Raw genomic sequence first — 26,063 nt, forward strand, 5'->3', positions numbered from 1 at the left:
ACCAGGCTAAGGTAAACTACTCCATTTAGAGCTGTACGTAGACCTAGTTAAAATTTACTTGCATCAAGATTGATGGTTGTGACTTACTAGAAAGTTGGACCATTTGACGAAACTTCCAATCTTCTCCCCATGCTCCAGTTTCTTTTTGTAGAAGAAGATTGTTGATCCTGTGTTTGATAGCATAGGAAATGAAACTTGCTTCATCAATCAATAACTTCTTTTTCTACGTGTTTAATGTTGTGAGAATGCGTGAAACTCAACAACTGACAGTGTCTAAAACTCAATGTTGCCTCACCTCATGCAAAATCATCTTTAGCTCTTTTGAAAATATGTTAGACCTACAAGATGTATAGACATCTCTTTGTACATATTTGTATACATCTCGCTTTTAAAAGTGGAATTTTGAGAATGAATTTATGAATGTTGATCTGACAGAACATTTCATAATAGACAGGGTACTTTTCCTTCTTATAAGTTTTAGTTTTTCTCTTTATGATTTGTTAAAATTATATGTTTTTTGTTTGAATTGTAAGTCTTTGAGAGTCGTGAAGAACTTATCAGATGGGCTGGGCAAATAGGGAAGGAAACTGGTTCCATTATTGTGATCACGAAATCTGATCATTCTTCAAAAGGAAGGACACCCAGGTTGTTCCTTGGTTGTGAAAGGAGTGTGAAGTTTCATATACATAAGAAAATAGTGACGGATTCAAACTCCTTTAACACATTAGACTGGAAATGGACCTTCCTGTTATCAGTGAGTACCATTTCCTATTAAAGATGTCAGCTCTTGCACTTTATAGACGAATTCAAACTTTCTTTTTGCAGTGATGTCGACTGACGGGAGGACAAGTGCGGTAATGAGAGGAGTTAAGCATGGAGCCTATGATTATTTGATTAGTGTGCAAGACTGGAAGAGTTGAAAAATGTATGGCAGCATGTCGTTAGAAAAAGGTGGAGTGGAAGTAGAGATCCTGAACAATCAGCTAGCATGGAGGAAACTGATCGGCATAAATGAGCTGGTGATGATGTTGAATATGCTTCATCTGCTAATGAAGGAACCGATTGTAGCTGAAAAATTCAGAAGAAGAGGAAAGATGCTAAAGAAGAAGAAGATGAAGGAGAATTGGAAAATGATGACCTTTCTACGTCTAAGATACCACGTGTAGTGTGGTCAGTTGAGCTCCATCAACAGTTTGTCACTGCAGTGAACCAACTTAGAATTGACAGTATGAACTTTGAGCAAAATATTTATGGTTAGGAAAGAATTCTGTTGTCATTAATATGTAATGGTAATGTCAATAGTTTAGTTAATGGATGTGGTTGGCTATTGGTATAAAATTTTACTCCTGTGGACATTTCTCATATTTTTTGTACAAGGTTTTCAAACATGTTTCTACAATTAAACATATTAGTTGTTGTTTCATATAGGAGAACTATTGCCGATTTATTATTGATATGATCAGATGAGCTGTTGCAATCAGGATCATCAGAGAAGTCAGTATTTCAGATATTAACTGAGAAAAAAACCCTCTGTGCTTGCCAGTCAGATTTACTGATAGTAGGAATTATCATGGTTTACTCCAACATCTCAATGGTCTATTCCCTTGATTATGAAATGTTTTGTTCGCTCGAATCATTCACAAAATCACAAATTATTAATACTTTCTTGCAACTTATATGTACCTAATGCAAGTGATAGATCACAAAGAATCCTTTTTTTCATAATCCAGCCATGAGAACGTGGTGAGAAACTAACAATAACGCAACGAATGTATAATGTCCTAGCACAACAGAAACACCGAAGGAACATACAGAAAATGCAAGTAGCAATTCATAAAATATACGTGTAATACAATCGTCTATAGTTGCCATTAGGGTATCCCGTGAACAAGTTCGACAATATAGGCAAAGCTTATAGTGCTAAACTGTTAGCATATTGCTTCGAGTTGCTTATACCTGTTTAAATTTGCTTATACCCATATTTTCAGCATATTACATTAAAACACTAACCGCCCAACTCTTAATAGATTAGTTAATTGATATGTATTAGTTATTGGATATGGATATGGATTAGTTAATAGATATGGATACGGATTAGTTAATGGATCAACGACAAAATTCTTATGCTATACAACTGCTGTCATATTAAAATATATATAAAGACATCAATATTCACGAAGCATTCAACAAAAACCTATTGAAAGCATACGTCAATATACAGAAAGAAATCCTAAGAAAACACATCAATATTCACGAAGCACACACCATCATTGAAAGGTTTACGAATTCCTTCTACTTCCTTCCACTGAAGGTTCATTTTTTTTTCCTAGACTAAAGGTTTTTCCCTGGTACACCATCCTTGAAAGGACTCCAAATTCCTTCCACTGAAGATTAGTATTTTTTTAAGGTTAGTATTTTTTTATTGTTAGTACATATTTTTTGGTACATAAGAAATATAAACACACTTAATCAAAATGTTTTCTCATGCTTCGACCTCATGCATGGCAAAGGAAAAGCCTTTACTTCCGCTTTCCCTTTCAAATTGGTCACTGCAAGTTCTATCTCGACATACTCTCCTGCAGATGTGGATGGGTAATTGGTCGCCATCGAACTCTCGCAAAAGTGGACTAGGGACTTCAAAGATTTAATCGAAGCAATATGTGCAAACAGCTGAGTACATCAGAATAAACACAAGTCAGTTGCTTATAAAGTAATATGTGTCAAGTATTATATAAAGATTGAGCAAATTGGCTTCACTCAGTATTGAAAAAACTCTCCACAAGTTGCGATTTTGCTGTTTTGTTGATTCTATTGCTTCACCACTCTGACCACCACCATCACTAATATGCCCCAGTCCACCAATTCTAGATTTATCCACCTCCAATTAACATCGAATTTTATAGTGTTCAACTCAAATTTGGTCCAACACAACACATTTGGGTGCTTCTGAGTTAACTGACTCCTTTTCTTTCCAGGCTTCCAGCAGTATTCTATTATAAATGATTTCGGTTGACGAGAATTTATCCAGCAAAAAGCGATGGACACCAACAACAATCCAACTTGGAAAACTACATCAAGTATTTGATCAATTCAATGGAAGTCCAAATAGAGTGATGATTAACAATTTGAAAGCTGAGCTAAATCAACACGGTAATGTTTCAGAAAAGAAACATAGTTACTTAGTTTTGCAACATGCGTGCTAAGTTGAAAAGAAAAGCACTCATTAACGCAGAGAAAGATTCGGATGAAATTCAAGTAGAGATTCAAATTTCTCCAAAGAAGACCAAGCCTAATAATATGGAAGAAACTTCTGGTGACATTGTTCCTTCACAAAAAAGTATGGCTTAACTTACAACGATTCTGACAAGTACTTTATATATTCATCATACTAATATTACTCTTAAATTGCAGGTCAGCATTAAGTATCAGTTAGAAGAACAACAATTACAAAGTCTACCCCAGCCAAAAGAAAACAGGGGAGGAAAACACAAAAAAGAAGTTATAAATCTAATCGTCTTAGTAGAATGGAACATTTTGGTAAATATTTTATTCTTATGTATTCAATTTATTGTTCTTATAGCATCAAATACTTTATTAAATGACATATTATTATTTTTTAAACAATATCTATGCCCGGAACAAGTAAAGAAGAAGCTAAAATAAATAGAGCTAAACGAAAAGAGATGCTGAATTTGAAGAGCATTGGAAACGATAATTACATTGATGATGAAAGTGATGATGATTACCTATCACAAATGAGTGGATCAGATTCCGACATTGAAGTGGACAATGAAACCGGGTTTTCCATTTAACGGGAATAGATGTCTCACATAAAAGTAATTTTCTTACAAAGAATGTTTTATATTCTTATTATAATTAAATTTTTAATTTTAATTAACTTTTGCCTTGCAGAAGTTGTTTTGAGCCTTTGGATTTTGGATGTCCAACATCCATATGTTCTCACCGTTGAGCTATTGTCCGTACTACGAAGAAAGGAATGATAGGAGCAAAAACCTATTAATCCTAAATTCTACATATGTTGTCGAATGGAAAGGTTCAATTGCCTCTTCTAAAAGATACTCCGCATTTTTGAAGAATCTTTTGATTGCAATGGAGAGTCAAAATCGTTAAATTACATGGAAAACATCAAAGATTTATAACTCAATGTTCGCGTTCACATCTACTGGTGGACAAGTTCAGAGCTCAGTTAATGATGGAAAGGCACCCTTTGTTTATAAAATAAAAGGGCAAAATCACCACAAAATTGGAACATTGCTTCTAGCTGAAGGAGTACATCCAAGGTTTGCACAGTTGTACATACATGATACTGAAAATGAAGTCACCCACAGGTTGAACTCTCTTAGTAAGAAAATTGTTAAGAGGAATCCAAAATATGCTTTAGATTCTAGCATTGTTCAAGGATTGATAAATATGTTGAATGTTACCAACGAACTCACCAAGACTTATAGAATGGCAAGGGATATATTTAAAGAATGTGATGTGGCCGACGTCAGCATACAATTGATTAATAGAAGACAAAAAGATGGAAGACTTTATAATTTGCCATCATCAAAGGAGATAGCTGGTCTAATCGTTGGCAATGGTGATGGTTTTAACGAGCACAGAGATGTTATTGTGGACAAGAAAGGATTTGGCTTGAAGAGAATCAACGAATTGCTTCCAAGTTTCATGGCAATGCAGTATCCACTTTTGTTCCCCCATGCTGAAGATGGATACAAACTTGACATTCCATATAGAAACAATGCAGTAGTTGGAAAAAGAAAAAATATTAGTATGAGAGAATACTATGCTTTTAGATTACAACTCGGATGCAATGAAGGCCAGACTATAGTTCATGGGAAAAAATTGAGACAGCAACTTTGTGTAGATGCTTATACAGCTGTTGAACAAAATAGAATGGATTGGGTTCGAAATAATCAACAAACGATTCGGGTAAAATTGTATCAAGGATTAGTAGATGCAGTTGTTATTGGTGACACGAGGCCTGGTACTGTAGGCAAACAGTTAGTTCTTCCTTCATCTTTTACAGGTGGTCCACGGCACATGGTACAGAACTATGAAGATGCCATTGCAATATGCAAACACATAGGTTCCCCAGATCTCTTCATTACTTTTACATGCAACCCTAAATGGCCAGAAATCCAAAGATGTATTGACATGATAGCTCCTTGTTATAAACCAGAAGACTTTCCCGATATTGTTATAAGAGTTTTTGAGATGAAATTGCATGAACTGATGACTGATTTACAAAAGCGCAAGAAATTTGGGAAGGCTTGGGCAGGTAACATATATGAGCTTGGGCAGAAATTTTGCAACATTATACACTACTGAATTCCAAAAAAGAGGTTTACCACATGCTCACATTTTACTTTTTCTGGACAACGCTTCAAAGCCTACTACTTCACTAATCAACAAGCTCATATCAGCAGAGTTACCTGAACCAATTGGTGACAAAATTGCCTATGATTCAGTTCTATAATTCATGATACATGGGCCATGTGGAATAGAAAACTTAGATTCCCCTTGCATGAATGAGAAAAAGTGTACTAAGTTCTATCCAAGACCGTCTAGTGAAGAAACAACTATTGACGACAATGACTTCCACAGTTCAGAGGCGAATAACAATCGAAAGGGAATGAAGAAGAATATAGAAGTTGATAATCAGATGGGTTGTTCCACACAATGTTGATTTGATAGTTAAGTACCAAGCTCATATTAATGTGGAACACCGCAACAAGGGAAGATCAATCAAATACCTTTTCAAATACATTAACAAGGGAAGGGACAGGATTACCGCCATTATTGTTGAAAACATGGTTACGCATTAAAGATAGTAATCATCAAATAGTAAAGGACGTCGATGAAGTTGCAAATTTCTTAGACTGCCGATTCTTATCTGCTTCTGAAGCGGTTTGGAGACTATTTGTAGTGGCCGTATGAATCAAGTGAAGAGGAGTAGTGGGTTGGGCGGCAACAGAAGCTTGAAGTCCGCGATCCACCGATCGATGACAAAGATGGCGTGGCATGGTACCGAAAACCCTACACATGGAGCTAATAGGACCGCGAGATGGAGGGACAGGTGGAAGGCCAGGATGTATGGAAAGAAAGGTATAAAGGGGAATAGTGGGTGAGAAAAAAAGGAGGCGGATTCATTAACCTAAGGAGGGGAAGGGACCTAGGGAAGGAGAGAGAAAAAGAAAGCCGAGAGAGAATAGGAGGGAGGGGTAGTGAACGGCCTCTTGAGAGAGTGTAGGTTGTAACATTTGGCAACCGCCTCGTGGGGAAGTAGAAATGGCACCAAAGAAGGCGGCCGAGGCCACGAAAGATAAGGGTTCCGCAACGGATGCCCGGCGCAGGTAGAAGAAGGAGAAGGACGAGGAGAGGAAGAGCGTAAGAGGAGACGCGGCTTATACGGGAAGAGATTGAAAGGTCGAGGGAGGAAAATGAGGAGCCGAGAAGAGAGAAGGAAAGGGTGGAGGAGGGGACCGAGGAAGAAACAGGGGAAGAAACAGAAATGAAAAGGGGGAGGACGGCGGGGAACAAGGACCAACCTCAGTGGATAATCCGGTGACCGTGTTAACGGCCGAAAGCAAGTGCAACAAATGATCAACAAAGGACCGAAAGTGGCTTAACCTTCATCGGATTGCGGTCCAAACAGGCGCCGCCGCCAGTGGTGGTGGGCTGAACCGCAACCCACTTGCGATGCGATATGGACTTCGAGGTACCAAAACGCTTTTAACCAAAATTCGAGATTCGAGAGATAATGATGGAACGGGGACCCGGGATCACATCCACCATTTCAGATAATAGATGCCCTTTGGCAAGAGGCGCGAGGTATCGATGGATCATGGGTGCATGATGTTCCCGGCCGATTTAAGGGCTGAGCTTCCGACCGGTACTACCGGTTGCCTTCAAGAGCATAACCAATTTCCAAGAGTTAGAGCAGCGCTTTGTTGATCACTTTATACATCGAAAAAGAGGGTGGTGGATATCGCGTCCTATTCAACGCCGACAAAGGTCCGCTGAATCGGTTAGAGAGTACCGGTCGCCTGCGCAGACCCTAAAAAGGTAGAAAATCCGATGAGAGGATCGGGCGTAATAGCATTCGAAAAGGGGGTCGCGACTGAACCGCAGCTCACCACCGCGGCAAAGAAACGAGATAGCCATTAATCGCACGAAGTTATATCCAAGGGTAGAAAGTATATAAGATATGAAGACACCATGCGTATGAGTCAAGAAAGGAGCCAAGACAAAGATCGGGCGGTAGAAAAAGGGAGTGAACGCAGAAAGGCCGAGGGAAATAGCCGAGGAGGTCCTCGAGGCCAGAAAGAGGAAGGGAGATGGCTCGGAGAGAGCAAAGGGAGCGGAAGCCATACCGCGAAGTGGAGCACGTCCCGTTGGTGAAACCATTGAGTGAGATACTACCGCCGATTAAGAATGTGCGAGGATATGAAGCGGTCGCGAACCGCTCCAAATGAAATGCCAAACAAGCCCTACTGTGAATATCACCAAGTGCGCAATCACGAGACCAATGATTGTTATGCCTTGAAATGGTTAGTTCAGAGGTTAGTAGAGAAGGGGATGCTGAGGGAATTCGTGGGGGAAAACCCAAACCGAGCCCGGCCCGCCAAGTAGATCGGATATTGGGGACCATAAATGTTATCTTCACCGGGAAGTCACCGAGTCACAATGCCCACCGAGATATGGGTGAGAAGGACGGCGAGTATCCAAGCCAGTCAACGGTAACCCATGGCGACGAGATACCGAAAGCGTAATCGGTGAGCGGGAGGAGAAAATCACGCTCTCAAAGCGCACCTCCGGCGTGGATACGCCTACACGAGGACGCTGCTGGTCATTACAAAGGCGATGGGCAATTATGTGGTCAAAAGTGGTAATCGATAGACGGCGGTAAATACCGCTGATCCGCTATTCAGGAGCTCTTGAGGAGATGGGATCAACCCGGCAACTTTAGCCTCCGCGACAAATTTATACCGGATTCAATGGGAGTGATGAGCCTATGGGAGAACTTCACGCCGGTAATAACGGGCCCGTAATGTATTCTCAAGGTTCATAGTGGGTCGACTCCAATTCAATACAACGCAATCTTGGAAGGAGATGGATACATGAGATGAGGGGCGGTGCGCCAACTTATTATCAAGTTATCCGATTCCCCACCCAACGGGAATATATGAGGTCCGCGGAGATCGTGGCATCCAAGAACACCATCAAAATACAATCAAGAGGATGGCCCGCGGACCGTAAGAGGAGAGTCGACGGGCTTCTAGAAAAGGCCGGCATAGCAATTACAAAGCGGGGCCGCGTGGGTGGGAGGGAGGTCGAGGAGGATCCCAAGACTTTAGATGAGATAGAGATAGTAAACTTGGGAGAGGGCGAGGAGGAGAAGTTCACATCGATAGGGTCGAAGTCTTACAGAGAATGGAGGATAAATTGGTTCACCGCCAGAGAAACGAGACGCCTTTGCGTGGGGAATAGAGGATGTTACCGGTTAACCCGAGTTTGCGCGGTCATCGTCATCACCGCATTAATGAGGGAGGATGCGGCCCGAGACGAAAATGAGAAGCATGAGGCCCAAAATATGCGGAAGGAATCCGGAAGAGGTGGCGAGGCTAAAGCGGTGCGGGATAATAAGGGAGGTGGAGTTCACGACCGGTTGTCCAACGTGGTCGCGGTTCCAAAGAAAAATGGAAAGGTACGGATGTGCGCGGATTTCACCTGGGCGTGAATTCGTAATGTCCGGGCGACGGTTATCCAATGCCGCGAAATCGATGAGTTGGTAGACGGGACGGGGGTTTAGCTTCTTCTTGTTTATGGATGCATCCATGGGTACAACCAGTGGCGATGTATGGGCCCGATCAGAAAAACGGCCTTCAGAAGGAGAGGGGGGCACATACCGCTATACCGTAATGCCATTTGGATTAAAAATGCGGGGCCACCTTCTAGCCATTTGGGGAGAAGATGTTTGAGGGCAAGATCCGAAAGCGGCATTGAGATATACATTGATGATATGGTAGAGAAGAGCATGTCCGAACAGAGCACTTGGAAGGGTTGGAGGAGACATTTCGATACTACAAGCGCCATTAATTTGAAACTCAACCCCGAAGTGCACGCTTTGAGTCACCACGGAAAATTTCGGGGTATATTGTGACACAATGAGGTATAGAGGCCAACCCGAGCGGATAAGAGCATTGGTGGAGATGCCATCACCTAAGACAATGAAGGGAGGTGCAAATGTTAGTCGAAGGGTCGCTGCCTCAACAAAGTTCATATCAAAATCATCCGACAAGCAAAGTGTAGGCCGGTATTTGATCGGCTGAGAAACACCACGATTTCGATGGATCTACGGAGTGTGAAAGCGGCATTCCAGATCTCAAAGGGTATTTAGAGGATATGCCGCTATCCAGATTTGTACCTAGGGTCTCGATTATGCAAATCACCGGGTCCTCGCTCGAAAGTAGTGGAGAAGATTGAAAGGCCCGTGATACTTCCGTGAGTAAGACGTTGTTGACGCAGAGACCGAATGCGGTACGGGTGGAGAAGTACGCCGCTTTGATCTTTTCACTCAAGTTGAAACCCTACTTTGAAGCCCACGCAGCGATCGTGGTCACTTAACTTGCGGCACCGGGCTGAGCTTTGCCGAGAAGTTGGGAAAGAATGCCGAAATGGGCCGCGGATGCTAAGTTCAGTATGACATCCAAAGATCGTGAGAACAAATGAGAAGGCTCAGCGGTGGCGGAGTTCTTGGCGAATTTCCCTGAGAAGATCCGGCATACTGGGGAGATGGTTTTGGAATCGAGAGGGAAGAGGAGCCGGATAGCTTGAACCCACGGGATGAACGAAACGGTTGGAGAGTGTTTGCGTATGGGTCCGCGACGGATGCGGCAAATGGATTGGGTAGTATTGGTCACGCCAAACAACAACAGCTCGAAATGACAATGAAATCGGGTTTCAGCGGCATCCAACAACGGCTTTAGTATGAGGCGTAATTGCCGCATGAGAATGGCCGAGGGCCTGGGGTGAAGGAACTCGTTGTATACTCGATTCTAATTTGGTAGTATGCCAGCGAATGGAGGTTCATACCGAGGTGCCCCTGTGATGGCGAGATATTTGGGAGTCTTGCGGTCAAGGCCGAGGTTCACAAGAATCCGCTTTTCACATTTAAATCGAGGGGAGAATCGCCACGCCAGACGCCTCGGGCGTGCGTGAATGGGCGGCCATGTCGGGATCCGAGGAAAGGATCCTCCGCGTGAAGAAGTTGGATAGGCGAAAGTGTCGAGGAGGCATGGGGAGTGATGAGCACCGCAGAGTGTGACGAGGGATGGATAATGCCAATCAAACGGTTTTGATAGGGGTGAAGGGATCCGCCCCAAGAGAAAGACGAAAGTCGAAATGCACATCACGTAGGTAATGCATCATGGGAGGGGAATTGTATCGGAGGAACTTTAATGGACCTTTGTTAAGATGCTTGGGGCGAACGGCTCAAGAGGTGCTCGGTGAGTTGCAACGAAGGGGACCGTGGGAGCCACTCTTCAGCGTGACAACGGTACACCGCAGTTGTTAACACAAGGCTACTTCGCCTCACATGAAAAGAGAGACGTAGAATTCGCCAGAAAATGTGAGAAATGCCGAGGTTTTCTCGGTTAATATTGGCCCCAATGAGCCGTTGCCTGGCGTGTCTAGCCCGTGGCCATTCGCAATGTGGGCCCTTGACATAGTGGGACCGCGCCCCATGGCTCGGCAAAAAAGGAGATTCTTGTTAGCCGCGACGGATTATTTTACAAAGTGGATCGAAGCGGTGCCATTGCAGCAGGTAAAAGAGGTGCAAGTGATCAAGTTCTTATGGGAAAACATCATATGCCGGTTCGGGGTGCCCTACACCATCATTACGGACAACGGAACCTAGTTTACGGGATCAAGGGTTAAGAATTTTCTGCAAACATATCATATCAAACAGGGGTTCTCGGCCCCCTACAACCCCGAGGGGAACGGGCAAGCGGAGTCCTCAAACAAAACCATACTCAACAATCTTAAGAGAAAACTGGAAGGCAAGAAGGGGGCCTGGGCCGACGAATTAAATCGGGTGCTTTGGGCGTATCGGACGACCCCGCGGACCTCAACCAAGGAGACCCCTTTTGCGTTGGCGTATGGAGTAGAGGCCGTGATACCGACGAAAATGGTGGCAACAACCACTAGGACCGCGGCCGTAAATGATGGATCAAACTGGGGCATCCTGGCTAGAGACATGAATCTAGCGGAAGAGAGGAGAGACACAGCTCGCATCAAGTTGGAAGAGTATCACCCGCTTGCAAAAGCGCAAAGACAACAAGAAATTGAGAGTGAGGAAGTTTGTGGTGGGAGACAAGGTGCTTAGCGAAAGTGACACCCAAAGACCAAGAAGGCCGGCGAAGGAAAATCGGGTCCGACACGGAAGGGCCATATGTGGTGATCGAGGTGGGGAACGAGCACTTACCGGTTACAAACCTGCGGAGGGCAATGATGATGGATAGGCCGGGAATGTAAGGTTCTTTGAAGAAATTTCACGAAAGTAGATGTAATGGGGAAGAGGGGAATAGTGTGAGCTATCCGTACATATATAAAACCGTAGCACTTTTGAGTTAAATATTGTTGCTTGAGTTTTCTTTGCCCCTCGAGTAAAGGGAAGGGAGGGGTGAGCCTCCGGACGAGGTCCAACTTTAGTGAGGCACGCTTAGGTGCCTCGCGAAGACGAAGTTCCATGGGGGTCGGGCGAAAGTGGAGTTGCCCCGACCTATATGGGACAAAGGCTTAACGGAAGCAAAGAGGCTTCCACACGCCAAAGCGAAGTACCGCCGAGCTAGAGAAAAGTGGTGGAGGCCTAGTCTGGGCGTGGGTCAAGCCAATCAACCACTCCCCACCAATGGGGTCGAATACACTAATAGGGTCTTGCTATTGTTCATGCATGAGTAAGAATATTAGAAGAAACACCCCAGACAATCAAACATAATATAATATAAACATCCCAACAAGAGGGGGTGGAAAGAAAGAAAAAATTGTAGCCAAAGTAGTGCTACAAAATAGTGTCAAGGGAAGCCTAGCCAGGGCAAAAAAAAAAAACAAGCTAATTTCCATCTGCAGTGCTTTCTTTGATCACGGACTCGGCGGCCTCAAATATGATTCCATCCGCCTTTATTTATCGCGATCGAGACCATCGCAATGCATCTTGCATGGCCGGGGAGTCCGGGATAGGGCACGAAACCTTGGGTATGGGCCGCATGGCGGGGGCTTCGGGGAAGAAGACGACCCTTTTGGTGGCGAAATGGCAAATTCCTCCTTGACCTTCTTGGCCACCCTCTTTTCGCCCGGGCCCGAAAGTCATCCCGGCTTCGTCCATATCAGCTTTCGTGTTGAAGTCGAAGAGCCGACACCTCCCTCCTCGATGCTTCCGGGAGAGGGCATCCGTGAGCAGCGCGTCTCGTCGCTTGGAGGGTCTCGCTACCGATTACTCGCCGTCATTAACGTTGTCCATGTATGCAAGGTGGGCGGCCGCAACCTTAAAGCTCATCCCGGGCCTCGGTTTGTCCATGTCCGTGGCGGACTTATCTTTTTCCACCGGTGGCGACCTCCCTCATCCGGTTCATCGATCCGCCGCAATCGGAAATAGGCCGCGGATCATGAAGAAGATGTCCAAACTCATCCGTGGAAGAGAATAGAAGTTAGAATACTTAAAGAAAGGGGAGGGGAGACACTAGAATGAAAAGAGAAGGTTACCTTCTCCCCGCCAATAGAATGAGGTCCGATGAGATTCGGTTGCCACCTTCAAAGATATGCCATGTCTTTGGGGAGATGGGACCCAAAGAATAGGGAGGAAGCCACCGCCGGATTTTCCAAGGCGAGTCGTTGATGGTTAGGTGGCGGTTCACGGTTTGAAGGTGGGGCGTATGGGGAACTGAACCGCGCGACCCCTTCTCCGGTCACAAGCGGCCGCCCTCCTTCAGAGACGGCATCGCTGAGGAAGCGGGTGGGCTGAGGTGCATTGGTAGCGAGGGGACCCTCTCAGAGCCGGGCCGTGAACGCTTGGAGGCGGGAGGGAGGAGGAGGGGAGCAGCGGCAGCCAGGGGGGTCATGAATGGGACGACATCGTCATCCGAAGTCGCCGTCAAAAGAGCTTGCGTTTGTGGCACCCATATCCGAAGTCTTGGGGGCGGTGGAAGGAGAATGAGAGGGATGAGTATTGGTCTTCCCAGTGGTCGGGATCGATAGGGAGTAGGGCTCTTGGCGGAGAAGCGGTTCTTATGAGCCGACTTGGGGCGGAGGGGTGGTTTCGCGGGTAACGGCGTTTTCCGCGGGTGGGTGGATTGTTACGTGGTTTTCTTTCCTTGGGAGGAGGGGGACGGAAAAAGGGGGCGTAGTATTTCCCTATGGATCGCAGTTCAGGATCGGCCAATAGCGGGGTGGCGGTGGCAGGGTCAATCCCAAGTATCACGCTGGCGAAAGCAGTCCCGTGTCGCGAGCTTTTGAAAGGTGGTGGAGGAAATGTTGTCGTAAGGGCGCGACTTTGAGTCGGGGTGCCAACCTGAAAAAGAGAGCCGACAAGTCAGTTGAGAAAACAAAATATATGCATCTGATGGGTGAAGATAAAGAGAGACTCACCACTAGGGACGAAAAGCCAAGTGTGTAAGGTTCATTCGGAGGGAAGATCTCTGCGGAGAGGAAGTTGCCCGAGACATAAAAGAGGGTAGTGGTGCCACGATTTGTCGAGGAAGTGATACGGAGAATAAAGTGGCGCTTTCTAGGGCCGGACACGTATGAATGGTAGCCAACACCGACCTCCTTGGTGCTCTTTTGATGAAGAAATGAGCGGTCATGTCGCGAACCGCTATCTTGGGAACTTCGAACGGTTGTAGTGGTTCGCGGCATACATGACCCTCCGTGTTGCCAATGCCTTGGCAAGGGGATGTTAAAGTGATTGCACACCCTCGACGCCGAGGCGGTGAGGGGCAATCGCAGGTCGGCAACTATTTGGCCTACCGCGGGCCCGAAGGCACCCCGCCCGTAGTAGGGAACTAGGTGGGGAAGTGAAGTTAGGTCGCACACATGCTCTAGGATGGCGTCGGCCGGTATTCCATAAGCCGCTTTTAATGCCTTCAAGGTTAGGTCTACGGCCGGGCTGAGGCGGCGAGAGGGCAAAAGCTTGTCCGAAGTTGAAGGGACCTCGGTCACGGTTGGGGAGAGGGGGAGGCAACGGCTACGGACCGGAAGAGGAAGAGGTGGCGGATCTCGTGGGCCGACATCGTGGTCGGAGTGGAAGACACACGATTACAACAAAGCGGAGAAGGAAGGGAAAATGAAATGCACTTCTACGCCAAGAATCAAGAAGAAATGCACAATATAGCAAGTAAAGGGGCTAGAGAGAGAGAGAACCAACCCGAAGTTAGAAGAAAAGCAAACCGGAGTAAGAATTCCCATCGAGAAAACCGGAGAAACGACGATCACAAAGAGCAATCGGTGTTGAAACTAAGAGAAAAGGTAGGGGAAGTTGAAAGAAACCGAAAGGCAAGAGAAAGGCAAAGTGAGAGAAGAAAAAATCGAAAGCGGCTTTTTTAAAAAAGAGAGGGTAAAAAGGTAATTTGAGGGGAGCTGAAATCGAGGGGACACCAAAAGGAACCACCAATGAAGGGACGCGTGGATGCACAAGAATTGAGGGGGCCACCGTAGTCACATGGGAACTTCGTGAATCCAAATGAAAGGAAGATGGAAGCGGTACGGGAAAAGATTAATGTAGAGGACTCTCGACTCCCCGACCGACATACCATCGCGGACTCGAGGGGGGCATCCAGTAGTGGCCGTGATGAATCAACCGAAAAGGAGTAGTGGGTTGGGCGGCAACAGAAGCCGAAGTCCGTGATCCACCGAGATCGATGATGAAGATGGCGTCATGATACGGAAACCCTACACATGGAGCTAATAGGACCGCGAGATGGAGGGACAGGTGGAAGGCCAGGATGTATGGAAAGAAAGGTATAAAGGGGAATAGTGGGTGAGAAAAAAAGGAGGCGGATTCATTAACCTAAGGAGGGGGAGGGACCTAGGGAAGGAGAGAGAAAAAGAAAGCTGAGAGAGAGAATAGTGAGGGAGGGGTAGTGAACGGCCTCTTGAGAGTGTAGGTTGTAACACTATTGAAATTTGATATTCAATACAGAAGACCAAGCGTTGAAAGGTTACCATTCCATCTTGAAGGTGAGCATTTGGTTTATTATAGTGAGAGAGATGATGCAAGAGATGTAGTAAAGAGGAAATCTTCATTAAAAACCAAGTTCACAGAGTGGTTTAAAGCAAATGTTGAGTATCCAGAATTAGCTAGGGGTCTTACGTATGTCGATTTTCCTACTAAATTCATATGGGATAAAAAGGAAAGAAAGTGGAAGCCAAGAAAAAATGAGAAGAAAATTGGACGTGTCTACTATACACATCCTACTTCAGGAGAGAGATTTTATTTGCGGCTGTTGCTGAATATCGTCAAAGGTCCTTTGTCTTATGAAGATATTAAAACTGTTAATGGAAAAGTTTATCCAACTTTCAGAGAAGCATGTCAGGTATATTTCATTACATATTTCATATTAACTTTTTTTTGTATATTATTTTCTCGCCTAAAATCTGTCACATATACTTTTAGAAGTTCAAACTGATTCATATGTACTATTTACAAACATTGTTATATATTATTATGAAATTAAAAGTGATGCATGCAGACCAAAAAACATATTTATTTCACAATTTTGACTGATAGGGAAAACTAATTTTATAGAATAGATGCAAACCTCTCTATTTATGAATTGATAAACACTGTATTTATAAATTGATAACCACACATAAAAGCATGTAGCATCATATAGAAAAAACAATACATGACAGATTATAGAATGATACCTCAACAAGGAAGTAGTCTGCATAAGCCACATCACATATTTCCTGTGATTTCTCAAAAACCAAATGACTAGCAAACAAGAAACATTCAAAATGTTAGAGAGACATACTAAATAAGAGATACCAGGGGCGACTCTGATGGGTAGTCTACCTACGCAGCATCCTAGGGCCCCCACAGTATAAACCAGTAAAAGGGCCTCCACTCAAGTACCTTTCAAATTTTTGGTATGCAAAATTACCATTGCAGGAGTCGAACTTGGGATAATTCTAAAAAAACCAAAGCCATTATCCCTGAACCACACACATTCTGATGCTACAAAGGTCTACATAACACATTCTTACCCTTTAATTTTGCATATGAAGTACCTGAGGTCAGTCATATAAAAATTTAATACCTCAACAAGGATCACTTCGGTTAAAACTTGGTGGTGGACAAGAATGCACCGGCTTGATAAAAGAGGAAAAAGGATGTTGAACTGATGTTCTGAAATCAAAATACAATTCAACAATAAAAACTTTGATATAAGAAAATATTATGTCAAACCAACATTCATTAGAATTTTAAATGTCAACCTGCAAATTTGGAAAGAAAACGTTAAAGACAAATTAGGATCTGGGCATTGATCTTGATCCTTCCTTAGATCCTTAGTCGGTAAATTGCTAAGCAAACCATTCTTTTCAGAAGCTTTTGTTTCTTCCCTTTCTGGCGTGGATCCTGTGTTTTCAAAGGAAATATGGTTAAATGGTTTAGGTAAGCCGTCTAACAGAAATAAGCGCGAAGGATAACAAGAAGAAACCAGTTAGGAATAGAGCTACAATTGAAGCTAAAGAAGCACAATTGTCCTAAGTCCCCAATATATCTCACCTATAATGACTAATGAGTAACAAAAAGTGGTTGATCTCATGAAGTAACCTTTAAAATTAAGTTTTGATTAGATAATTTCGTGCAATAAGCAATTATAAAAAGCTTAAAGTCAACAAGCAAAGACCTACTCGCCATCTTTCATACCAAATGCATTCTTACAGCCCTCGCATCTGCAGTTGACGGAGCATCCAACTCCACCCTTTAAAGACAAGACAACAAGTGAGAATGAGATAATAATTAGAGCATACCACCAGAAAACAATTAGGAGTCACGGGACAACACCTGGTAGCATTCACAGTACTTCTTCAGACAAATTGATTTCTTGCAGTTGCATCCTCTTTTATGCATAGCAGGTGTGTTGGAAATAAAGGTCTTAACGAAAAACATAATTATTTCACAGAAGAACATCGATTCGAGACCAAAGAGAACCATTAATAGTGTCATAAGAGTGAGTGAAAATGTCAGATGCAATGATATTATATTGCTCCATTTCTTGTTGTGGTAATTGTACATACGTAATTCTTTCATTGTTTTTTTAGGTGTGTATTACTATTGTTAGTAGGAAACACAATTTACCAACAAGGGCACATAGCTTTTAATACCATTTAGCATGATTTTTATTTTTATTTCAATTTTTCATTATGAAACAAAGTTTGTTATCAAGTCACTCTTTTCTCTCACTGTCCTCATTCACTCTTCTGATCAGTTATGACTTCCTAAACTTAGTCTATAGCTGTATACTCAGTGTTGGGCCTTGATCCTATTTCTATTATCTGTTGGGTCCTATTCTTACTGAATTTGGGCAAAGTGGTGGCATCTGGTCCCATGGGCTACGTAAATGATCAGCTTATCTATTGTCATCACTAGATCAAACATACAAAAAACCTTTCATCAGAAAAAGATATTGAAAAAAAAAATAGTACGTATTAATCATAAAACCTCAACTCTTTTATGATGGTTTACTATTAAACTGCAATTCATATTGTTACATTATTATTCTAATGTTTCATTTTTATATCAAGGCACATGGATTACTTGAGGATGACAGCGAATGGGATGACGCTATAGAGGAAGCAAGTCATTGGCAAGTTCCAAAATCTTTGAGACAATTGTTCGTCACATTGATTTTGTTTTGTGGGGTGACATATCCTGAAAAACTTTGGGAAAAACATCAAAAGCACCTCGGAGAAGATATTTTGTTTCGATATAGAAAGAAGAACAATAATGAGAATCTCCAACTCACTGAAGAACAGATTAGAAATGAGACTCTCTGTGAGATTGAACAAATTATGGCTGAGAAAGGATTATCTCTCACAAACATTCCCGATTTCCGAAATTTAATATTTCTTCAAGGATCTCTACGATAATGATTGATTCTTTGAAGAATTAGACTACTTTGCAGAATGAGTTGCGAAAGGAATATAAAATTCTTAACAACGGAATGAACGATAATCAACGTGAGGTATTCAACTCTGTTAATGATGCAGTTCAATCTCAATCAGAAGGTGTTTTTTTCGTGTACGGATGCGGAGGAACTGACAAAACATATCTTTACAAAACAATTATATCTAAACTTCGGTCTGAAGGAAAGATTGTTCTTGCAGTTGTGTCGTCTGGGATAGCTGCGCTCCTACTTCCAGGTGGAGGAACAGCTCACTCTAGGTTTAAAATTGTTATTCCGACTGATGAAAACACCAATTGTGACATCTCTCAAGAGACATTATTACACAACCTTATCAGACGGGCTGATCTAATAGTGTGGGACGAAGCACCAATGACTCATAGACATGGATTTGAGGCAGTAAACCGTACACTAGAGGACCTTTTTAAATCACAAGGCAAAGAATTTGGTGATAAAACATTCCTAATGGGAGAAGATTTCAGACATATATTACCAGTCATCCCAAGAGGCACAAGAACTAATGTTGTTGATGCTTCTATCAACAAGTCAAAATTATGGAAAAACTGCAAAGTCTTTCACTTAACTGAGAACATGCGACTGAAGAATGGAAATATAGAATCAACTACAACAAAGTCTATTGAAGAGTTTAGCAAATGGGTTTTAGACCTTGGAGACGGAAATCTTCCTACTTCTAGAATGAGTGACGAGGTGGAATCAACTTGGATCAAAATTCCCGAAGACCTGCTTATTCCGGATAGTGATGATCCAGTAGAAGATATTGTGTCATGCATATATCCGGATTTGGTCAACAAATATACAGATATTCAGTATCTTAAAGAAAGAAACATTCTTGCCCCAAGGAACGAAACATTTGATGAAATTAACTCCACAATAATTTCAGAACTCCCAACATAACTAAAGAGATACTTACGTGCAGACTCACTAAGTCCAATTCAAGGTAAAAGTGTTGAACAAGATGTTTTATACCCGACAGAACTCTTAAACACTCTAGAATTTTCCGGCATACCGAACCACAAACTGGATTTAAAAGTTGGTGTTCCGATCATGTTAATGAGAAACATTAATTAGAGTCAAGGACTGTGCAATGGGACTAGGATGATCATCACAAAATTGGCTTCCAAAGTGATATATGCAGATATTATTACAGGGAACAGAGTAGGAGATCCAGTTTTTATTCCAAGAACAGTTTTTCCCCAAGCGTCTGAAATGGCCATTTGAATTGAAGAAGAAAGCAATTCCTTGTTAAAGTTTGTTTAAAGCTATGACCATAAACAAAAGCCGAGGGGACAAACATTCAAAAAGTTGGAATATATTTGCCAACGCCGCTTTCACTCATGGCCAATTATATGTTGCGTTTCAAGAACAAGCTCACGAGAGGGACTTTGAAGTTTTTAATCGAAAGGAATGGGGCGAGCACGAAGGACATACACGTAAACATTGTATATAAAGAAGTTTTCAATTCAATCTGAAGATTATTACACTCAAAGGTATTTTCTTAAAACAAATGATTATTATATTTTTTATATTTTAGACACTGATTTTATTTTATTTTACATTGTTTAATAGGAAAATCTGGTGCACTGACTAAGCAAAGAGACTGATTATACGATTTTTGGCTCCTTTCAATGGAATATAGGGAAACAAATAGAGGCAATATGGGCATAAACAGCAAAGAGATCAAATCCTCCTTACTTTAATGTAATTGATTATCTCCTAAGTGTTTTGCTACTAATCCCTTTTTATAAGCCATGTAGTACTAGGGACAGTAGGAGATAATGTTAGCTACCTTAACGTTCCCTTCTACTCTGTCTTCTTCATGGTTCTATTAAATCATATTGTATTGAATCTTATCTATTCTTAATTATTCTTCTTAATGTTTGGAATTCTTCTTAACATGCCAACTTTATTAAGTACATTAATGCTTGGATTGTGTACTCATTCAACAATGCAGTGAGAAGACCATTTTGGAACTGAAGGTGATGATTCTAAACACTCGATGCTTCCAAACACACAATTTTTTTGTTTCTATGTCCTGATTTATGTTAGTGCAAAGCAAAGCTTGACCTGATGCAAATGCTTCCAAAACACTCCACATTTTGATTAATGCGATGTCCTGATTCATGTCATGGTAAAGAGAAAGTTTACCTGATAGTCTTTCCACAATTGTTCCATTTCCTTGTAGTAGTTCTGATCAGACTAGGATGTGAAATGCTTCCCTGCCCTAGGAGCATATGCCAATCCCTTGGGAAGCTCTTTCACTATTTTCACATCTCCTTGCAAGGTCGTGATAAAATGATGTTTTCGTCGAATATATCTGAGAACGTACTGTATAGTCCCAAGACAATGGTAAATATAAGTGAATAGATCATATAAAGATGATATAAACCAATTCAACAAGTTTTAGAAGCCACACAAACCTTGAATCCTTCCAAAATGATTTTTTATCCAGCTGAGGAACTACCAATGTTGCATTCATAATGCGTGCCACAGCAACCATATCAGAAATCTGTAAAGAGAAAGTCAACAATGATTGTTAAAAACTAGCCAGCTTAGATGTATATAAGTAGAAGAAGTGTAGTAAATTTTGGCTCATGAAGTGAAAGTTACCAGTAAAGAGTAACCTTATACTTGCAGTGTGACGAGTACCAAAAGGTTTCCAACATAATTGATTGCCTTATTTTATTTTATTTACTAAAATCAAATAGCTACACATGAAAGGATTACAACTTACAAGTCAGAATCCTTACCAAAAGTGACAACTAGAGTTGTGTCATCAATAGCTCCCATGTAACGCAGCATCCCGTATTCAAGTTCGGCAAAACCCTGCCACACACTAACATATCTATTTATGTTTATAGTAAGATTGTTCACAAGGTCTACTTAATTTTATGCAGAGCACACTACTTCTGGTTTCAAAGAAAGGGGAAAATCTTCAAGGCAGTTTCAATTAAGGCAATCATTGACGATGAATATAAGACACAAGAATACGCCTACATGTCTTTTCCATGAGAATTTTGAAAATTCAGGAATGACTCACAAAATCATTCTACTATTTCTTTGAGGTTAAGAAATGGTAGGATACATAAAACAAAATCATTCTACTATTTCTCTCAGTTATATTGCATCCTGGGTCCCCAATTAGTACAACGACGACAATAAGCATTGCAAAAAGCCTCAGTTTGTGGAAGTATTCATAACTCAGGAGGGGATTGTCAATTCTCGAGCCCTAAACAATCGAATCTGAAAGACCACGGACATGGAAAAGCTGTAGTAATATAGCTATATACATGCCCACTAAGACAATATGAGACATTGTACTATGAAGGCCCAACAAACTGACTGCTAAATGTTACTCATTCCCAAACAAATAATCCAAATTTATTCACAACAGACAAATATTCAAATAATAATCAAAACATAATAAACTACATGAACAACATATATCAATAACATATGATATGAGAAATAAAATTATACTGTGTTCTGTCCAAGTGGAGCTTTGAGTGAAAGTTGATCAAAAGTGAAACATTCTCCAGCAGCTTTCTCAATCCTAGTTCTAGCAGTCTCAGTAAACCTCAAAGCAGTAATCTTCAAAGCAGGAACTTCATAAACTCGAGTATCATCAGTAACAGTTCCAACAAGCACAACAATCTTACTCTCCTATAACAAAACAAAACAACCCCATCACTATCAAATCAACCTTGATTTTATCATCTAAACCAATTGACCTTCAAAACTTTGCTACACCAACAGATGTACAAGCTTCATTAATGGTAGGAGGAGTAAACATATTAGATTCCAGCATCAAGAAAAACCCCATTCTCAGACGTGGTTGTGGAATCAACAACTGCTTCCCTCCTGATTGCAGATAATCGCGAGTATATAGTAAGAAAATGCTCAAGAGTTTTCTTATAAGAAATTAGACCAATTGGCGAATGAAAAAATCCTCATTCCTAATGTTGCAACATAAAAGTGATACATCAGAATTACAGCTTAAGCTCCTGGGATCACTCTATCCACTAAAACAATATAATTAACATAAAAGATTATGAAGTATCCTTTGTATGTCAACAAGCATCCCCTCTCCATCCAAACACCCCGACACAACCACAGTCCACACTTAAGTTAGACATTTGGTAAGTTGAACAAAAGCATCTCCAATGAAATAAACGTAGGAATGTCCAGAGCTCCAACTATACATTCAAATATTCAATGTATTCGCCTAAGCTGTACTATACAATGCCCAAAAGAGGTACCAGCTGGTGGCAAAGACTATGCTGGACAACCCTCAATTATAAGATTTTGCCGCAATGAGGCATAATCTATGTTTGCCCACTATGTGTTTGGTTAGCCATTTGCGAGCTGCCCAAATATAAACAATTGTGCAAAACTATGAAGTAAACAAATTTGTACAGCATTGAATGTGCAGAAAACCAAAATCAACAGAGATATTATAGCTATCACACATCATTACAGAATTCCCCATGAACAATATCATACTAAGTAACAAGGCAAACAAAACAACTAACCTGAAAGTGTAAGGAACCGAACATGCTTCTGTGGTGAATCTGGGTTCACCTTCACACACTTAGCTCCCTTAAACATTTCCAATCCACCTAACTTTCCACATCCAACAACAACAAACAAAGGCACATCAGACAAAGCTAATGCAGCAGTAAGTGAGTCAGCAAGGAGAGGAACTTACATTTTGAGCAGCAGAAGCAGCACCAACAAAGTTAGGAATACGATGATGAACAGGGCGCACCAAGAAGTATTGCCATGTGTGACACCTCAAGCTCAGGGCACAACCTTAAGACTAGGCTTTACGGCAAAGGGGAAGGAGGTTGTTGGAAAGCCTTATTACAGCTAAAGTCTTGAACCAGTGAGAGAATCGATCCTGTTCTGAAATTAGCAGAAGCCACATTACCCAAGATTAGTTCTTACCCTATTACTGGAGCAAATCAGAAATGAGACAAGTGGAGTAATGTTTAGAACAGAGATAGAAAGTCACTTTAATAAAAGCCCACATATCAAATAGACTCCTACTTATGTTGACGCACAAACCAAATTTGGAAATAAACATCATGACTGAATTAGAGTTTTAATAAAAGAGAAACACTATAAAGATGAGTTTAACTAAACTTCTAAAACCATATCACAATAGATCCTTATAAATTTAACAACACAACTTCCCGTATACCACAATGGCAGTAGCAGCAAAAGGTTAAAAAAAACTTTTTATACTGAATTTTTATACAGGCTTATCATAAGTACCGTAGTGAATATTTTTTTAAAACTTACACAATTTTTATTTTCTTTTGCAGATTATTAATAAGAGATAAGATCATCTACGAGGTAATTTCATAATCTACCATAGTATTTATTCCCTGTATTTGTTCTTAGCAATATAAATAATAGTGCATGTTTTACAAGCTAATACAGTTAAAAACCTAATTCGAATAATAAGAAAAAGATAGTTCAGTATCATATTCATATTTTCTATTATATATGAATCAAATTTTATATTAATTGTGACTAAAATTCGATCAAATAATGCAGGTAAACCACATGGATAGCATAGATGTTGACGAAAATAGTTTCAACTGCAATGGAATGATGATTACTCAAAAATTAAGTGATTCGTGGATTATAATTGACAAAACAGACTCTGTTACTACAGTATACACAAGAATACTATTTATTATGAAGACTACAAAGGATTGACAGATGAAGTGAAAAATAATGTCCGGGGAGATCGTTTAGAAAAAAAAAACAGAAAAGAAGAATTTAGAAGAATAATAGGGAGAAGAAGATGAAATACTGATGAAAAGGAGTAAATAAAAAGTTGTGATGTTAGACTTACCTTTTAGAACAGATTAATTAAGATCTTCTGTAACCACTACTTTTTCTAAGTTCTTTTCTTGCATTCAGAACTCTTATTGTTTCAACTACATTGCATAGAATAGGGCTGTGAATTTTTGTGTCTTGATAGCAGAACTTGAAACACTTCTATAAAAAATAACTGCCTTCCCTGGAATATCCTCAACATCAGTTTCTAAACGATAAAAATAAATAATGTTATGTTAGAGGACTAAGGCTAAACATGGAGTGTATATGAAGTTCCCATTTTCAGTAATTCATTGTTACAACATAAACAGACAAAAAACTCATCAATGGAACCAATAGCAACTCATCATTAGAGACAGTTTTTGGTGGAATAGAGTCATGGAATTCAAGTTTAGATTGTTGTCAATGGGACTTGGTCACCTGCAACCCCCGCTCACCTTCAAGAAATGTTGTCGCTCTTGATCTTTACGCATTTGTTACTTCACTGGCTCCAGAGGTTGTTGTAAACTCAGCAGTGTTAGCGCCATTGTTTCGTATAACAACCTTGACGAAGCTTGACATCTCCTATAATTCTATACAAAGTGAACTCCCAACAAATGGGATTGCCAACTTTACCAAGTTGCTTCACCTCGACTTGAGGGAAAATAGCTTCAAGGGATCCATTCCTACTCAATTGTTCCATTTACAAAGGCTACAATACCCAAATATAAGTAGTAATATGTTCAATGGAATCCTGAGTCAAGAAGTAGGTGCCCTTCGGAACTTGAGAGTACTGAACTTAGCTGAAAATTTCCTTTATGGAGAGATTCCTATGGAAATTGGAAATCTAACACAGCTTCGGCAATTGTCGCTTCGCCAGAATAGATTCTCTGGTAGGCTTTCAAATTCACTTTTGCATTTAACTGAGCTCCAAGTCTTGGATTTGCGCAACAACTCTCCATCAATGGAGATTCCTACCAACACTAGAACTTTGTCCAATATTTCAAATATAGCCGTAAGCAAAAACCAGTTGACTGGTGGAATCCCTTTCTCATTATAGAATTTGAGCAAGTTATGGTTACTGGATATCAAGGCACTGGGGGTTTTGAACCTTAGAGGAAACAACCTTACTTGGAACAACAATGCTAATGTAGCTCCAAAGTGCATGTTGTCTCAGTTATCTTTAAGGTCATGTCGTGTTGCTAGACCAATTCCTAAATGGCTCTCTACTCAAAAGATTTTTGATTTCTTTGATCTAAGCGAGAATGAGCTCGATGGAAACTTCCCTGAATGGCTTGCTGAACAGAATATCGGAACTATAATTCTATCAGATAACAAGCTCACACTCTGGCAAATTGCCTAGAAACATGGGAGATACAACTTCCGTCATGGTACTTATGTTGGCCAGCAACAACTTTTCAGATCCCATCCCTAAGACGATCTCAATAATTTATCGACTACTGATAAAACATAAAATTGAATAATTTACCTACGAAATGAACGATGAACTCAAAACGTAAGTAAACTAAAACTATTTACGTGCCTATATGCTTATCAAAAATTTCTCTACTCTCAATCCTATGAGATATAGTGGAGTAGGAAGTTCGTTCCACTCCTAGTGCTCTAGCATGGAATTGTTTTATAATCTAATTAATAGGTCTTTAAGTCAATGAGAGCTTTACGAAGGTGAATTATACTACGATGCAATATGAAAAGCCATATGTTGAATTTAAACTACGAATGCTATCGAAATATGATTGTTTTTGAATCTAGATAAAGGATTAGAGGGGAATTGAATCCACCTCGAATCCAACTTGATAACCTAGCATAGATTCTTGTATCTTGATTCTTACGTTCTTACGGCAAGAATTTCGAGTTCTAATCCCTAGTGTTCATGGCATTTCTACCAAATACTAACTAGTATGTGAGGTCCTCCACCCATTCTCATGGCGAATCACAACCTTCTAGAGTGGAATAGATTCTATAACACTTCTACACTAAACCACT

General features: G+C 41.1%; 3 protein-coding genes and 1 long non-coding RNA gene across 5 annotated transcripts; 2 read left to right on the plus strand and 2 right to left on the minus strand.

Moving 5' to 3' along the window:
- Positions 1-2,121: 2,121 nt before the first annotated feature.
- Positions 2,122-17,462, minus strand: LOC147494936 (protein tesmin/TSO1-like CXC 2). 2 transcript variants are annotated; one of them, XM_086566080.1, is made up of 7 exons: positions 17,090-17,462; positions 16,952-17,006; positions 16,516-16,657; positions 16,338-16,426; positions 15,946-16,012; positions 2,758-3,068; positions 2,122-2,670 (listed from the first exon to the last, which is right to left on the minus strand). In XM_086566080.1, the coding sequence occupies exons 1-4, from the start codon at positions 17,333-17,335 to the stop codon at positions 16,339-16,341; spliced, it is 531 nt and encodes a 176-aa protein (XP_086422206.1). In that variant the 5' UTR covers positions 17,336-17,462; the 3' UTR covers positions 2,122-2,670; positions 2,758-3,068; positions 15,946-16,012; position 16,338. The 2 variants fall into 2 exon arrangements, with proteins under 2 accessions (XP_086422206.1, XP_086422207.1); XM_086566081.1 differs by lacking the exon at positions 2,758-3,068 and having other exon boundaries at positions 2,651-2,670; positions 17,090-17,461.
- Positions 4,165-5,352, plus strand: LOC147494937 (uncharacterized). Its single transcript, XM_086568282.1, has one exon. The coding sequence runs from the start codon at positions 4,165-4,167 to the stop codon at positions 5,350-5,352; it is 1,188 nt and encodes a 395-aa protein (XP_086424408.1).
- A 4,251-nt stretch (positions 17,463-21,713) lies between the features above and the next one.
- LOC147494938 (uncharacterized) lies at positions 21,714-22,946 on the minus strand. Its single transcript, XR_015197529.1, has 3 exons — positions 22,760-22,946; positions 21,931-22,088; positions 21,714-21,890 (listed from the first exon to the last, which is right to left on the minus strand). It is a non-coding gene; the product is annotated as an uncharacterized LOC147494938 (long non-coding RNA).
- Positions 22,947-23,434: 488 nt separating this feature from the next.
- LOC147494939 (uncharacterized) lies at positions 23,435-25,419 on the plus strand. The gene is made up of 3 exons (XM_086568283.1): positions 23,435-23,453; positions 24,389-25,071; positions 25,150-25,419. Exons 1-3 carry the CDS (start codon positions 23,435-23,437, stop codon positions 25,417-25,419), a joined length of 972 nt encoding a protein of 323 aa, XP_086424409.1.
- Positions 25,420-26,063: the final 644 nt, after the last annotated feature.

This window comes from Coptis chinensis, chromosome 6 (genome assembly GCF_015680905.1).
Source record: "Coptis chinensis isolate HL-2020 chromosome 6, ASM1568090v1, whole genome shotgun sequence".
In the NCBI taxonomy this organism is placed as follows: Eukaryota; Viridiplantae; Streptophyta; class Magnoliopsida; order Ranunculales; family Ranunculaceae; genus Coptis; species Coptis chinensis.

Bases quoted from the DNA above. Each gene is read 5' to 3' on its own strand.
- LOC147494936 (XM_086566080.1), bottom strand. From the start codon at position 17,335: ATGAAAGAATTACGTATGTACAATTACCACAACAAGAAATGGAGCAAT. The intron at 17,007-17,089 runs GTGTTGTCCCGT...TTGTCTTTAAAG, and splicing joins AGTACTGTGAATGCTACCAG to GGTGGAGTTGGATGCTCCGT. The intron at 16,427-16,515 runs GTTGACATTTAA...TTTTGATTTCAG, and splicing joins TTTTCTTTCCAAATTTGCAG to AACATCAGTTCAACATCCTT.
- LOC147494937 (XM_086568282.1), top strand. From the start codon at position 4,165: ATGTTCGCGTTCACATCTACTGGTGGACAAGTTCAGAGCTCAGTTAAT.
- LOC147494939 (XM_086568283.1), top strand. The intron at 25,072-25,149 runs GTAAGCAAAAAC...CTGGATATCAAG, and splicing joins CCAATATTTCAAATATAGCC to GCACTGGGGGTTTTGAACCT.